Below are 17,400 nucleotides of genomic sequence, written 5' to 3' on the forward strand. Positions count from 1 at the left end.
TTACAGGATTACTGTAGTTAATTCTCATAATGGGCTCCTCCATCTTCCAGAACAAGCCAGGAAATCTTCATATAAACATGGCATCCATCCATTGCGAACTGAGTCACATCCAGGGCAGACCGCAGCCTGCAGAGTGAACAGCAACACGGAGGGGGGAGAGAGCTGAAACGTGACGGAGGAGTCACCGGAGCGGCACAAAAAAAGGGATAGTGTCTAGTGGGAGGGGAGAGACAGAGGGAGAGAGGGTGAGAGAGAGACTATGCGGAGGATAAGGCAGTGGCCTAGATGTGTGAAACGCCAGGGGTTGCTTTTTTGGTTCACTGGTTGACTACCAGGGGCAACTCAATAGTCAGCCAAATGTAATGGGGAAGTTCTGAACCACAAAACTACAAAGAAAAGTTGCGCAGGCCACAGTTTAGCAGCTTTGAAATGATATGCAAACTTTGTCTTTTTGGGAGGCAGACATCCCTGACCAGTGTTTTCCTCCTGAGAGCCGCGCACAAGGCAACATGCACTGTCATGGGAATATGTTGGTGGAACATGTAGACTGAGACACTCACAGAGAGGCTAAAAAATCTATTATTCTCCCGGACGGTCAGCGCAGCCTTCCGCTTGACTGATAACGATGGTCTTGGAGGCAGACAGCGACAGAGGTTCATCAAGAAGCGCTCATGAAAAATATCCCCGGGCAGCGTTGGAGCGCAACGGCTACGTGAAGACATGTGTCACCCCGTTGTACCAGGACGCACGGAGCCAGTCGTGGCTCAGACTCGCCGTGACATGGACTTGCCGAGGAGTGTCGTCTGCGGTCTGCGTTGCCTCCATCTCCGTTATTCTCGCTCTGCTGCTCAGATTGGTCGACTGGGATGCAGGCAGCAGCAGCAGCAGCAGCAGCAGCAACGGAAATAGCAGCGGCTCTCCTCTTCATTTAGCGGCGGGCTGCGCTGTGGAGCTGCTTTTGACTGCGTGTTATTGCGTCTCTCCCGTTTTCACACTCGTATGTGCCTTCTTCTGGGTCGGGCTCTATCTGATTCGCTGCGGGGTGCTCGTCCGTACCGCCGTGTTCCTCTTAGCGGTGTGCCATTTGGGCGAAGCCGCGGCGCAGTCCCTCCTGCGCGGCGCCGAGGAGCAGCTGCTGTCCTTCCCCGCAACCCTGGTAGTCCTCGGCTGCCTGGGCAGCGGGGCTCTGCTGGTCGTCCGGCTGGGTCAGGGAGTGTCCATCCTCGTCTTCATTAGCCTCATCCGGGCCATCTCCCTCGTCTCTCTGAGCAGGGTCCGGGCCAGTTGGAGACCCTACCTGGCCTACCTGCTGGGGCTGCTGGGGGTTTTGCTTGCGAGGTATGCTGACCGGCTCTTGCCGGCCTCAGGGACCAGCGGGACGGGGTGCTGTGGCTCTGTGACCGGGGCGAAGGAGGAGGACATCCCTGTCTTCAAAAGGAGACGGAGGTCCAGCTCCACAGTGGCCTCGGAAATGATGGCTCACAGTCAGAGCAACAGCAAGTCCCACCGCAGGACTTCGCTGCCTTGCATTCCGCGGGACCAGGTAGGACATGTCCAACTTCAGACACCAGAACCAGAGCTGCTTTGTCGCTGCTTTGCTTATGACCTTTTAGCTACTGCAGACCTGTGATGCTTTTTACTGTCCTCTCGCTCTGATGGCATCTCTGAAAGCTTTACGCACATCGCCTTCGGTATGGTGCCGAGCGGAATAACAGTTGCAATAACAAGGATTATTATTCTGATAATGAGGGCTTGTTTGCTCCACAGGCCCACATCAGTAGCATCTCACACTGACCGGCAGTCTGGTGTTTTTGGAGGGTTTTACGCATCAGTATTCTCTCATATGACATTGATGTTTACCTTTCCTCTGACACTGCTGTTAATTTGGTCATCACCTCTGAGCTGTGCGTTATGTTTGTGCCGCCGATAAGCAAATGGATGGTGCATTTATCACGCCAATTTACTGAGTCTCTGAGTGTGTGTGTGTGCGCATTCATAGGTGTGAAGTCACATCTAAATATTTTGAAAGCCTCTGCTTATCCTGGTATCCGGCCAGTAGTGTGGTGCCAGACTTTACACGTTCTGGAGCCCCTTGTCTTGCGTGTTATCATTATGGCAGTATAAATAACAGCAGAGGGAAAGCTGTGGAGAGTCTTCGCTACACTGCGTATCTCTGTTCTGGCTCAGATGTGTTCGTTAAAATGAAACCAAATTATCGCTGTGGCATGACTCAGAGCCTTGTCCTTTCTATTTTTTTAAGGAAGCTCCCAGTGTTAGAGAGAGATGAAGAGGAGGGCTGAGATCTTTACACTGTCACCTCTGATGATTAGATAGATGTGACCAAAAATCCATGTATGAGGTGAATGTGGTTTACTCTCAGTACTGGTTTGATGAGCTAACAGAGCTTGTTTGTTAGCTTCTGGACATATTTTATTAGAAGAAATATTTATTTTTGGCATGCATGCAACACTTTAAAGTCATATTCTGTAACCTCCTGTGCTGTGTATGCTGTGGTTCTTTATTGGTAAATACCAGAATGTTTAGTTTAAGTTTAATATCGAGTTTTACCAGGACTACTTTGAAATTATGAAAATCAGTACTTGCAAGAAGACAAAAAGTTTAGTATTCCCTAAAAAAGTGGGAAATGAAAACACTTTCAGATGTGCCATGTCCTATATAATTAGTACATTTTTCTTTGGATTTTATTTTTGTAATGACTGAAGAGCAGTAAGACATGTTTTCATGGTGAATGTGGGTTTGGTAAAAAAAATAAAAATAAAATAAAAATAATCTGCCAAAATTGACCTTTCAATAACAAAAAGTGTAAGAAACTGAATAATGTGAAACTAAGAAAGGAAGGAGCACTGTGGGATTTTTGAGTTTTCATCCACATGCTAAATCATTTTTTACACAACTGACAGTAACACTTTCCACTGATATGTCATTGAAACAAAACATACCATATTTCAATAGTTTTTGCACATCCTCAATGTGTTTTGCTCCCTGTTATAAGAAGTGAAGCTACCTGCCCTCCTGCAGTCTTTGCCCTCATTTGTTCTCATGCCCTCTAGTGACAAACTGACATAGAACCAATGTAATGTGGGAGTAATAATTTCATCATCTCTTTGTACACAGAAAACGGGGATCCATGCACATGTATGTGCAGCAGGGATTCAGGATCATCCAGAGTGGGTGAGCATGTGTCACACTCCCCCATGTCTAGATCAGCTAAAGAAGCAGAATTATCCTCATTAAGCTGCTCTTTCCCCTCAACTTTACCCTGATCTCGTTAGGAGATTTTGAGACTAGAAAAGGCAAAGAAAATGTTGTTCAGAAAGACAATCCTAATAGAAGTATTTAAAAAGTTAGATTTCTGGTGGTTTGCAAGGCAAATGGTAGATTCGCTGCTGCACTCAGGGATGTTGGACACCTTCATTGCCTGCACACTTTGCAGCCATTTTATTGTCTGTTTTTGAAGAGGTAGCTCAGTTTCAGCTGAATTTCACAGACATTTTTTGTCTGCAACTTTGTTAAGTTTCCCACCACACACCAATGGGACTCAAATCACCACAGATTACATTATCTAAGGCTATTTAGTGATGAGCACAGCTAAAAAATGTTCTTAGTAAGAGAAATACAGAAGAAATGCAAACAAGTAGTTATGAGTAAGTAAAAAAGTCAGTAAAATCAGCACCTCGAAGTTCAGCTTTTATGTCAGATGTGGTGTTTTTAGATTCATATTTTAAACCAGATTTCTGTAGTATAATAGGTTTTCATCTAGATGTTTGTATTGTTGATTTTTGTGAGATTGTACTTTTGGGTCTTGATCAAACAACATTGAGCTCTTTCTTGCGCAATTTTAGAATGAAATGGAATCACACATCCCGTCCCATAAGTTTCACTCTCTCATCTGGAGGCCCGAGCTGTTCCCACATCAGCTGTCTGATTGTTGATGCTCGGTTGTTCATTGCTAATTGGTATCCAGGGAACAGTGCGTTAGTGGACTGTCTGTACTATTAGAACAGCTCCATTACCCAGTCTGCATTGCCATGTTTGCAGCGGGAATGATGACAAATTGAACTCTGATACTTAAAAAAAAAAAGAAAAACTCTCAGCTGACCAGATGTTGAGGACAACGTGTCTCCATGTAGCCGATCATCGCTGTGTAATCTGGAGGACAAGTAAGAGGAACATGAAGATTGATGTGGGACACAGATAGAGAAACACAAACAATTGGATTTCAATTTAGCTTTTTTTTTTTTTTTTAAATTATCAGAATATGTCATTTTTCCACATTACTGATTCACTGCAGCTTTGAATTTCAAAATGTACAGCTTACAGGATACACATTAGATAGTAATATGGTATATAACACAATAGTATGTCACAAATTGTGCTGATAGTGGATTGTTCCATTTTCAGTTCACGTGAAAAATGGAAGTTTGGTGGACGGTTGGTTAACATGTAGCTCTTTACACCATGTCAGGGTCTTCATCTTCCCATAGATGTGACTGATTTGTCTTTAACTCCGTCTGCTGTTCAGTTTTGTGCATTTGATATTCAGAACTTAAAGCCAAAAGCTGTAAATAGTGTTGTGCTGAGAACTTGAATCAGAACAATAAATGTGGATGGTTACATACACATACTTCACACCTATATTAGTGTTTTTCTAAGAAAAATCTTATTTAGTGAAACTTTTACTTTTTTGGTAGTTTTACCAGATTCTGGATTAGTTTTACTGTCAAGATTCAAGATTCAAGACCTTTATTTATCACGAACACAATTATACATAGTATAATGTGCAGTGAAATGCATTTTGCACCTGTACCAGACCGAAGCAATAAGAGTAAAAGAATAAAAGCACACAAGAAATATGAAACATCCTTTCCTTCACTTTATTTGGGTGAAAAAAATTCTAAATTTAAAGTGTATTCTCTGTATATTGCTGTCGAAGTTTTGCATAATAGAGAAAAACACATTATTTAAAGCTGATGCAATTTTCTCAATGTTTTGATGTGTGTAAATGACAGCTATGCAGTGCTGTACCTGCCTGTCAGTGACAATGTGGCAAAATGATGATGATTCATTAGTGTCTGAAATGTATAACTCACTATGAAGTAAGCTGCAGCATCATGAAGGGAGTAATGAATGAGTGCAAGGGACTGGATTTTTTGCTACAGTTCCAGCCAGTACATCAAAGGAAACACATAGGATCATGACCCTGAGATTAAAAGAGTAAGAAACTCTAATTATCAGATATTTTCTGGACACATTTTACATCACTTGATGCTTCTTTCTGTTACTGTTTGTTGTCAATCTGATCTAATAGCAAGTTTGCATCAACACTCAAACACATTCACATTTTATATGTAGTTATAGAACAGATACTTTAAGACATTAGAAGGAAAGTCTCATCAGTTCCTGAGATTCTGTTATCTTCTGTTCTCCTCCTTTATATCTTTCTCTCTCTGACACAAATGCGCACAGTTTGTAGGTACAGTTTATCCATACTGTAGATAATGAAGCTCTCCAGAGTGCAGTTGTACCTGAGAGAAGTGGGGATTTTCATCAAGCGTTGCTTGTGCAGTATTTATGAAGCAGGCTGGTGCAGGCTGCCAGGCCAGAGGCAAGACAGGCACTCTGCTGAACTGGAAGCTGGGAAATAGCATTGGCTCAGCTCCATGGCTTTATTTCTGTATTTTTCTCAAAGGTGAATGGGATTTATTGTTTTTGCTTATGCACTGCTATGTAAAACCCAGCATGACTGTAATGAGAAGTTGCCGCACTCAACATGATGCAGTTTAGAGTGTTAATATTCGAGGATTTTGACATGAATTTTATTCCATTGTGATCCTTCTGGATGAGCTCCACACTGAGGCCTTGTGTTTTGACAGAAGTTGTTTGTCTTTTTGCCAGGGTCTCAGTGGGATGGGGATTTTGGGTAATAGTGGTTTTTGGGTCACATGCAATTGAAAAAGCGCTTGCTGTATACAAGATAACGACAGCCATAAATAGATTGTCTAAAAAAAGGAACGGCATTTCAAAGTGTTTTATGTTTTGATGTTTTACCATGCAGTTTTTCCTCTCCCTCCCTGTTACACTGTGTCAATATTTCAAAATATGACAAACTTACGATAAGCTTCCCAACATTATAGCATGAATAAGGCTGTTCTGTTACATAGTATAGTCATTATCTCATCAGTATCTGTGTCAAACAGGAGGGGAAAGGATGGAGGGAGACAGATTTTAAAGCAGAAACATGTGCTCTGAAATCTATTTGAGGGAAGGCCCACATTCTCTCACTGACGCACATACATTTCCAGGGAGACACACAACCTTCTCCAGTCGCCAGAGCTATCTGACTTCAAATGGCATCCAGGCTTAATTTATCTTATTTACGATGATGAAGAATATTGTTTTTATCTCTTAAAGACAAAGGTTTGAACTTTGAGCATTTCCCAGAAAAAGAACACTGGTATTGCATAATTCTTCAGTGCTAGAGATTATGTTAAATAACAGCATTTTCTTTCCTACAAAAATTGTGCATTGCAAATGCATGATGTGGTTGCGGTGCAGTAAACAGTACTATTAGGGAAAATGAACAGTGACTGAGTTAGACAAGAGAGACACTATGAAAAGGTCAAGGCTTAAAAAAAGCAAACGTTAGTAGAAGGTCTGTGATAGGACGGAAACTTCAGTTTTTAGCACATTGTTTGGGGTAATTTAACAATTTCAGTAATAATTCATATCTTCTTTTTAATTATTTCTTGCAGACGTTAAACATGCAGACAATATAAAAAAAAGCTCTAGATCCAGAGGATGCTCAGTGCATCACCACTCATGGAAATATCTAACTACCTCCATAATAAGATTTTTCTGTCTGCAGAAAGCGACACCAAGAAGTCAGACCATAAACAGTTTATTGTGGCAAAAACGCAAGTTTTAGGTTTAAAATTAACAGTTGCAAGATGTATAGTCTAATTTCTGGCAAATTTCCACTTCCCTCAGCATACAAACTGCAGAATTAGGAGTATTACTGTACACTGTGTAATTAAGTTCTGTAAGATTCAATATGCTGTTGCTTTACCCCACTGAATACCTAAACAAAAAACAACTAAATTAGTTATTTTTTTGTCATCTTTAAGTGGTTTTCTGTGTTTTCCTCTTGCTGATGGCAGAGCAATAATGAAAATAGATCGAAAAATAAAAACAGTCGCCTTTATTTTTGTAAAATCGGGCAATGAGTGCAATTGTCAGACAAACAGCATGCAGTTATTCTGTTCTGGTTGTTGTACACATCACACAACCAAAAATACAACAGTGTAACCTGCTTGTGTGTGCATTTGTATAACAGCCTGAACAAGTAGAGACGGACATATGTTTATACATATCACTACACTGTAGTTGCATATTTTATATACTTTATATTCATACATGTTTAAGCTAAACTATGCAAATTAAGTTTTTCTTGACTAATAAAAAATACCATTTAGCCCTATGACAATAAGTAAGGACTTGCTTCAAAAATGCATGCAACTGTAATATTGTAAATACAATATAGAACTTATGACATTAACAGGTCTGTATCTGCCTCAAGCAGCAGCCAGATAGCCAAAAGTGTGTGTTTATCAGTGTGTCAAAGAAAGCTAGAGGAAGGGGGGACAAACTAGCTCGAGGCGACCGAATGCAGAAGCAACTATGTGAGAGAGAAGGAGGGAGAGAAGCGGGAAGCGAGTGTTGAAAGATTTGTTGGGGAAGCTGAGGAAAAAAAAGGGGGAGTGAGAGGAGGTCTGCTGCCAAACACAGACCAAGTGTTGATGGTAAAAGGACAACTATCTGGTCCCTGCGCTCAACCTCTCCGCTTCTGTTCTCTCACATGGACTCGCTGTCGAGGCAAGTTTGCGTCGATCGCTTGTGGTTTTGCCCGACAGATATTGCATATGAGAGTGTTTTTGTGTGTTTGTCTCCATGTAATGTGAATATGGCTCCATGCCATATGCTCCCACAGAGAGACGACAGGGCCGAGGAAAGAGGAAAAAAAATGTGTGAGAGAGAGTAGCCTCTACTGCCTGCTGCTGAAAGGCAACAGCAAATAATTTTAACTTAGCTTGGCCACTTCTGTATACTGTACACGTGCTCGCACATTCACACACACACACACACACACACACACACACACACACACACACACACACACACACACACACACACACACACACACACACACACACACACACACACACACACACACACATACAGTGGCTTCCCTGCTGGCTGTCCAGATGAGGTTTGGTGGCCTTGGACAAGGATTGCCTTGTTACTCCATTCAATGGTGTGTTTTAGCTCCAAAATATGCTCGGTGAGAGGTGAGAGGGGGGAGGGTGGATGGCCTGGGCTGGACTCTGGATCTGTCCATACGTCTGTCTGTATGTCTGCCTGCTCTTCTCGTGCACGACAGTAAACACTCTCACCCTGCAACAGACTGTCAGCAGGAGAGTTATAAACAGATTGTTTTTTGGTGACTGCTTTACCTTCATGAAATTTGTCCAAGTTTTGAGAAAATCAAAAGAGCAAGACTCACAGGATAATTAAAAGTTCTCTGTCTTTATCTTTCCCTTTGCTGTGTCAACATCAAGCACAGGCAGAGTGGAAACTTTAGAATCAGTCTGGGGTTAAGGGGTAAGATTTTAAACTATATTTATGCAGGAATGGTTGGCATTTACCGGAATATGCGTTTCTTTCGTAGCTGTGCCCAGTTGACAGACGTATTTTACACCTAGCAACATACCTGAGAACTAAACAGCTTTATGACTGACTCAGCTAACTAACTTAGAGACTGTTGCTACTTTTATTATATTTTTTACAATTTTACCCTCTGAATCCCAAGCAGTTTCTGGGCGTTTGTAGCTCCTGTCACATTTTTTCTCACTTTGGCCTCAGTCAGCAGGACACAACCATGGCTAGAAGCAGAGACCTCAAAAATGTATTTTCTGCAATGAGACACGGTTATCATGCAATAAATCACACACAGTGAGAAAATTTAATTTGTTTGATTATTTATTTTACATAAAAACCCAGAATCAACATTGCCCACAGGAGTCACAAAGTCAAAAACGGTGACTCTACATAGTGTAGATTTTTTTACTACTCACATTTTCAGTTTGCTGCTAAACATCAATCTACTCTGTGTAAGAAAACTTGCAATTTAGCCTCTTTCAGCCAAAAAGTCTCAGATCCTTTCTCACATTACTGTTAATTATAGCTAAGTCACTATTGGTGTCCTGTTTGTGCTGAATGTTTTTTTTATTTATTTTTTTTTACCAGAATCTGGTTTGAGCAGAGACTTTGTTTTTGGACAAATCTTTAAATTAGGCATATGGAATTCAGTGATTTTGATGAAAGATGACAATTTTAAGCTTTGGTTTGGCTAAATTCCCACAGATAAGTAATTGAAAACAGTTGGAAACCCAGATTTTCAACAGCAACATCCACCTGATACAGACATCTGTGCCACAAGTATCCAGAAAAAAAACACATCACATCAGTGAATTTTACTCCCAGATCATGTGTGTTTTATGTATATTTCTTCTATTGTAGCTAACATGGCACTGTGGCTTTACAAAACAAGACTCTTCTTGACTGTTGTAGCTACTTTCAAACTAGCAATTTCTTCACAAATGTAAGTGCAAGGCAGCTTTAATAAGCAAGAACATAAAATTTTCAAGTACTGTAAACACTAAGCAGCATATCTGAGTTTAGGCAATGTGTCAACCAGACACAGAAATATTGTACTGAGAAAAAAATGGTGTTTATGTTTTTTTCCAGAATAAACTGAGCTGGTTTTTGTAATCATAAGGAAGGAATGTGCCATCCATATAACAGTAATTTATGGAAAAGGCTGTATAAGCTACATACTTGCTGGTATTCATTCTTTGTTTTTGGTCTTTAAATGGGATTTGTTCTTAATAAAAAGATAAGACAATACCAGCCTCATGCTTCTAAAGCAATGCTCGTTGATCTTGGAGGAAAGGGCATTACTTATTCAATCATCTTGCACAGTGACACCATTTTCTGCAAGAATCCTCATTTGAATGTAGAACTAATTAAAAATTTTGCCTTTGGTCATTATTATCTTGCATTTTGGGATGACAGTTACTCCGAACCCCTGTGACTCTGCATAGATTAGTGAGATTATTTATTCACAACTTCAGAGCCCCCACCTCATTTAGGGAAGTTTAAGCAACATGACGCCACTATTTCTGTGAACTTTAGGCCTCTTGAGAATTAAACCCATACGTTTCAACATATAGGACTGAAACCATGATGTCATCTCGAATCTGAAATGAGACCCAAATGCTCACAAGACTGAAGACAACAATAATTCTGGAGTTATGAAAATCCAGCTGTCAAAATTTTCATCATGACCGGTAACATTTTTTATTGAATAAAATATTTATTCTGTGCATGAACACACTAAAACCAATATTTGAATCCAATATAGTTTCTGTTTTTTTTTCTGCTGCCACTTTTTTACTCACTCTGGGCTCATTTTTCATTATAATATAAAGTCCTACACTTCCATGGAAATAGCACAACTGTGGCTAGAAATACATCACAAAAATCTTGAAATAAACAGGTACACTATTTTTCAATTGCCTACAAGTATAACTAATACTGGGAAATGGTGACTCTACATACTATGGATATTTAACTGTTTTTAATTTGTTTCCATATTTGCCTCGTATTACTCTGCCTGCAGTTCAACCACAAACTTGCTGATCTTTTTGTCATGTGACTGTTGGTAGCAGCCAAATCACCAGTAGTTTCCTGGTTGTGCCGAGATTTGAAGAATCGTTCAATTTTTAAAGAATCTGGTTTGAGTAAAGAGTTCGTTATTTGGAAATGTTTTAATTTAGACATATAGTGATTTTGATGAAACGTCATGATTCTAAGCTTGCATTTGATCAGGTTTCCCAACTGAACTGCAGGTCACAGATGAGTGGTTCAAAGGCCATTGGAAAGTTCAAAATCTTCTGATTGTAGGTGTAATTTTGAAGATTTTTTAAAGACAATGTGCCTTGTAAACCTGCGGCACAGTTAGTAATTGTGCATTAACCTCTGATTTCTGACTTTATTTGTACATACAGCTTCAAATGCATTCATGGCAAAAAAAGCATTTCTTTGGCGTGCACTCGGCTTAATTATGTGTATCTAACAAGCACTGCATGGAGACACATGGACACGCTGTACATAAACAAACACACACTTCTACACAAAGCCTGGCCTTGGTGATTCTCCCTCATGTGTTGTGTCGTCGTAAAGCCAGGCCTTGATTCTGATTCAGTTCAAGTGTCACTGCGGGTTTGATCACTAAGTTAGTCAAGCAATTTCTCTTTACATACAACACGTACTGTTGGCACTCAGCCTCATATGTAAGTACTGTGTGTTTCTTGCAAACTGACAACACAATCAGCTGCTGAGTTTCTCCCATAATTCACAGCATCCCCTCTGCCTTACATGTAGTCCCTACATTCTGTACTGTCTATTCCAAAGATATACGTGTTTTGTGATGAATGTGGATCCGTGCTGCTTTCATCACAGCCTCTCTGGTCGGTGTTCACTATGTCTTTGCATTGATGAGCACATGCTCGAACACAGGTGTGTGTGTGTGTGTGTGTGTGTGTGTGTGTGTGTGTGTGTGTGTGTGTGTGTGTGTGTGTGTGTGTGTCCTTTCTTGTGGTTTATGCTCCGTCAACAGTCTGCCGACAGTGTGTTTGTCTTGGACGCCTCCAGCCTGCCTGTAGATTACCCAATCAGATAATCAAGGGTATAATTGCATCACATGCATCTGGGAGTGTTTTTCCCTTCCATTATCCCTCATAACGCACACATCCATGTCTCAAACACAAACTCGTGCTGCATACACACAATGATGACGTACATACAGCAGCTAATCGCCAGAGGTTGTCTGTGATGAGAGACAATAAGCACCCTCGTGGCTTCATCTGGACATGAAGATGCAAAGCTATATTCACATGCGGTGCCCTGTTTTGACAGGACGGCATCTCGGAGAGCTAAAGTGCTTTCAAGAGAGAGAGTGTGGCATACCTGCTCCTTTGAAACTGGGTCTAAAGTTATTATAATGATAGGGAACTGGACCGTGAAATGACGGATAAGAGATTACAATGATACTTTGCTTCTGATGTTTAAAATAACTCCTGGGATATTTTGGTTTGAAATGTGTCCTGATATTTTCCATTTGGTGATCCAATGGGCCCATTTAGTTGCATTGTTTTAATGTATTAAGTTTCCACTCTGTTTTTATAGTCTTGACATTTTCAGTATTAGGCTTCTTACAGGAAGACATTTAGTGCTGCAGCTGGACTCCTGCCTGTTTATTATATGTATCCATAATCATCAGCATAATGTCAGTGTGATGTAATCCAATTAGCTAAGCAGTATATTTGTTATACCAAAGTTACATCACTCAGTTTCTTAACTTCTCATCTTATATAGAATAAATTGGCCAGAACTTCAAAGTCAGAAATTTGATTCAAATGAAAACCAGGAGACGTTTCACCACAAAAACACAAGACTCAAACCTTATTCCCAAATCTGCCTGCAGGTCTTTTAATACATAGATACAAAGTCAATGCTTATTGTTGAGCTGAATCTCAGGAAATGGAATTAAATACTACACTTCCCAGAATGCACCGGCAGCAGCAAAGAGGTGCTTGACACCTGATCAGTGATCACTGCTTTAGAGCACCTGGGAAGGACTGGGGGAAGCTCAGTCAGTCAGCCAAACAAACTTCAGAAGAGAGACACGAGGAAAGAACAAAGAAGATCCAAGTCCACTCATGGATTCAGTCCAAAGATGCCAATGGTTGGTGGAATGTTTATTTGCTTTCTTGGTGGTTTGAAATGTTTCTTGATATGGCCAAATTTATGTTAACTGCTCACTGTGTGATTGGTTCATGAAAGCCTGCAGCATTTACTCCATTTTTATGTCAAGTGAGTTTGAATTAAGATGTTTCATTTTGAGTTTAAGTAAAGTAAAAATATAGAAAATATATATGTTCTGTTAAATGTTAAAACTTTACTAAACTTTACTAAAATGTTGGTTATTCTTTATTTGCTTTAAAAAGGTTTAAGTGATTGATTCATTTAAATGGTTAAGTGGGTAATAGGTCAACTTTTTGGTTCTGTGTTTCATGGTGTGAACTTTGTTTCTCTGTCTTTAAAGGTTTACAACCTATTGAAATATCATGACCGACCAACTAAAAGGAAAATAAAAGTTTGAGTAGGAAATTTTAATTGAGTCTTCCTCGCGTCCTTTGGAGGGAAGGAGAGGTGGACTTGACACTTATTTATTTCCATGCATAATAAGCACCATTGCAGTACATACTCAGAGTTCACATTTCCACCTTCAAAACGTAGGTGGTTTCAAAAGGCAGATATGTCACTAGAACATATGTCATGGTCCTGGCTATATCTCCCCGTTCATTGCTTGTGTTTTTGGTGTTTTTCCTTCTTCTTTCTCTTTTTCTGTTTGAGTGTGAATAGTCTGACTCACCAAATGTAGACCGCTGGTATAAACTCGCTACTGGCTGTGCATTTCTTCTTCTCTTCCTCCTCCCCTTCTGTGTTACTGTTATTAAAATCCAATTGACTGTGAGACAGTGATGCTGAACAAAATGGATTGTAGATTAGCTGTAGTACCTGGATGCACCACCAGGTAGAGCCACTCACTGTCTAACCATAGATTGTGTGCATTTAACTTTGTAGTGCGTATGAGAGAGTTTCGTGCTGACAAGCAGAGAGCATTGTGCCAGAGTTCTTGTGATGTTGGCGAGCTACTAGAGCAGTGTTCGGAGTTTGTCGGTTAGTTGTCCACATCAGTAGAGCGGTCAGGGTCATGTAATGTGCACTGTTGGGGCAGTTCATGTCATGTGCTTTCAAAGCAGTTTCATCAGGACATAGAATTGTGTTGCTTGTGTTTGATTAGTGTGTCATTGATAAGGCTGCCGATTATCAGTTAAACAAAATCCCAAATCTACAGCCCTACTGCAGGAATCAACACAAGCAACCTCTAGGCAGCGAACCATCACAATGAAAATGTCAAGTTTTGTCGAGGCTTTGGATCATGCATTAAAGCCCCCTGCTAGTTATTTTTCAGCCAGAATTCGCTATTTTAACGCTCACCTTCCTACTTGCAAATGTTCCACTAAAACATTCTCCCTGTCACTTTTTCTGAGGACATGCAGTTGCTACATCCTTGTCTGAGCTCCACCCAATATGATTGTGATTGGTTTAAAGAAATACAGAATACAGACAGAAATCCGTCCATCCGAAATTATCCACTGCCTATGAAAGGACTAATATGTAGTAAACTATATAGAGTTCCTCGGCAAAAGTAACATTTGTGGGAGTCTTGGCACTATTGATTGTTTGTATCAGATTGATGCCAGCTACGGCAGTGAACCCACCGGCATTTCTGTGATAAATTAATCTTATACTGAGCGTATTTTACAAAATTAATAAATGCAAAAGAACTTTTTCTTTGTCTTGTCATACATTGCTCTGCTTCCATTAAACATAGTAATGAAGTTTTTTGTTTTTAGTTTAACATTTTCGTGTCATGCCATTCTTCACCAGATCGTTTAGTCATTCAGTGTAGTACTAATGCTCGTTAGCCTCCTAGCTTCACGCAGACTTTTTGAGCCTTATGCTATTTTTAGGCTTGTTATTTGTTTGTAACTGAGTTGTAGCCTGCATTTATATAGATTCTCATTTCTGTTACCCTCACTGTTCCACCTACATCAGGGTTCTTCTCATTAAATCCCCAAATCTGCAGAAGTTTCTTGCTACAAAAGACAACAAAATAAGTGTTATTCTAGGATGCAACTGTTTTTGGATTGTTTTTGGCAATTTTGGAGCAAAGCTATGCAGCTTTTAGGTAAGCCTGCGTCAGAAGTCTCTGTGCTCTAAATTGGGATGCATCTGATCTCATGTCATAAAATGAAAAAGAAGAGCTTTTTAAGGGCACATGTGATCAAACATTTATGAGAAGACGTTTTAAATTCAAAATTTGCACAGACCTAATCTATAAATGAACAGCATTCTCTCAGACATCTTGCCTCAGGAGGAATGAAGACACCTGGTATTCCTGAGCAACAAATTTATTATTTCACATTGGACAGAATATAGGTAAGATGTTGCTCCATATCTTTTTAGTTTTTATTAGTATCTTCTCGTTTACAGCGCTTAACCTGGATGAAGGGATACTTGGGGGCTGCTTTATAATTTGAACATCTCATATCATATTGATGAACAAAAAAATCACAGACAAATCAACCAAGCTAAGTGTATCTGTATATCATATTATATGGTATAAGGTTAATTTAGTGTTTTTAATTTTCTTTCACAAGTGTATCATTCATGCATTGGTTGATAGAAGTGCACACACCTCACCTCACTTCAACTCACCTCTTAAATTACTACTAATGAGCTAGTAGAGTATTAACTTACTTTAAGGTTCGAAGGATTTTCAAGTGGTGCATAAGATATAGTAAAAAAGCTGCTTCGGTGCATTAGTTTGCCGTCTCGAGTTGCAGTACATAGTCTAAAGCAAAGACGTGGAGAAGGCATGAAAATGACCGGACTGCAGCACTGATTTGGGTAATATTTTCCCTTGGGCATTTTTGCCTGGGGCCATGGGCATCTGTAGTCAAAAAATCTCTTTTTTTCTCCCTTTGTATCTTTCCTTCTCTCAGCCTTTCTCTGCCCCTTTCTCTTCTCTCTCTCTCTTTTCACTTTCTGTCGCTTTTTTGTCTGCCTGTCCCTCTCTGTTTTCGCTCCCACTCACCCGATTTCCTCTCTGTCCAACTTTCACACGACAAATGCCAAAGGCAGTATTATTGTGTCCTCAGCTGCCATCACTCACTGTGTTGTTATGTAAGACACTGCTGATGGTGTGTGTGTGTGTGTGTCTCCCTGCTTCAGTCCTGATTTGCCTTCTCTGAATTTACAATCATTCCAGCATATCTAAACTGAAGCCTGGCCCATTTCAGTTCTACGGATGTGTGGTCTACCTTCACCTCTTATTATATAGCAATGCCCTGTTTTGACTCCATGAATTGGCAACGGCAGGTTTGCAGACTGGGCCACGTCGAATGTCACCTCTCTGGTGGAGAAGGAACCAGAGTGGGGCTAGTCTGACTCACTGGACGTAGAGTGAGAGTATAAGACTGCCAATGGCTATGCAGTTCACACATTTCACCGATTTCAAAAATGCTATCTCTGAGCTAGCAACCTACCACACTGAAAATGTCAAATTTTGCAGAAGATTTTGATTGCGCCGTAAGGCAGCCATAATCTAGTTTTTTCAAGAAATTAGTCAAAACAATTCCCTGTTCTTCATTGTCCCTGTTTGGCAGGATTGCTGTTGCTGCATCCTTCATTAAGCTGCATCCATTATGATTGTGACTAGTTTAAAGAAACACACCAGTCAGAGTGTTTTCCCCTGTAAGAGAATGATAGTGAGGTGGGAAACTAGAGTTGGACCAGCTAGATCCCTTTCCGTGGGAGATTCTCACAAGGCCCTGGCTAAGTTTGCATTTCCTCTGGAGAATGAGAGGGTTGCCGCTATGTGACTGATTGCCTGAAAGGAAGGTTTACTGTTGTTTGTGTTTATGCATGAAGTAACAATTCAGAGGATTTATATTTTTTGGAAAATCATGGTGAGATCTTGGAAAGGACAATGTAGTCCTGGGACTTCATAAGTGCCACTTGCTTCTTTGCAGATGATTTAATGTTTTCAGCAGACCGTGAGCTGTATCATACACTGGGATGGTTTGAAGCCAAATGTGACATGGCTGGTATCAGAGTCTCTTGAAATAGATGTGCGAATATTTCCATTGAGTTGGGGTCAGAGTTAGAACATTCAAGTCTGAGGCCATGATTCTCTGCTGGAGAACAGTGGATTACTTCCTCCGAGTTCAGATTGAGCTGGTGAAGGCCCAGAATGTTTAAATATCTCGGGGTGCTGCACCTGAGTGAGAGTGAAATAGAGTGAGAAACTGACTGATGGGTCGGTTCAGCGTCAGCAGCAGTGTGGGCAGTGTACCAGACTATTGTGGTAAAGAGGACCGACGATGTACATTCCGATAGATATGAATGAGGTCGCAAATGCAATCAGCAGAAATGAGTTTTCTCTGCAGGGTGGGTGGGCTCGCCTTTAGAGAGTAAGATGTTCAGATACTCAGAGGGAGCTTGGAATAGAGCCACTGGTCTTTTGCAATAAATCTTCTCAGTTGGCCTCGGAACACCCCAAAGAGGAAGTGGAAGACATTGCTGGTGAAAGGGATGTCTGGGTACCTTCTGCTGCTACCTTCACCT

General features: G+C 40.6%; 1 protein-coding gene across 3 annotated transcripts in view; it reads left to right on the forward strand.

Annotated features, from left to right (window-relative positions):
* The first annotated feature begins 256 nt into the window (after positions 1-256).
* LOC111582219 (cGMP-inhibited 3',5'-cyclic phosphodiesterase 3A-like) overlaps positions 257-17,400 on the forward strand; it is a 59,948-nt gene continuing 42,804 nt past the window's right edge. Inside the window, exons 1-2 of one of the 3 annotated variants that reach the window (XM_035957485.2) lie at positions 257-1,543; positions 3,136-3,192. In XM_035957485.2, the coding sequence (XP_035813378.2) occupies positions 626-1,543; positions 3,136-3,192 (975 nt within the window). In that variant the 5' untranslated portion in view covers positions 257-625. The remainder of the gene's footprint in view (positions 1,544-3,135; positions 3,193-17,400) is intronic. The other 2 variants (XM_035957486.2, XM_023290791.3) reach the window with 2 other exon arrangements.

The sequence above is a fragment of the Amphiprion ocellaris genome, chromosome 7, assembly GCF_022539595.1.
Source record: "Amphiprion ocellaris isolate individual 3 ecotype Okinawa chromosome 7, ASM2253959v1, whole genome shotgun sequence".
Taxonomy (NCBI): Eukaryota; Metazoa; Chordata; class Actinopteri; family Pomacentridae; genus Amphiprion; species Amphiprion ocellaris.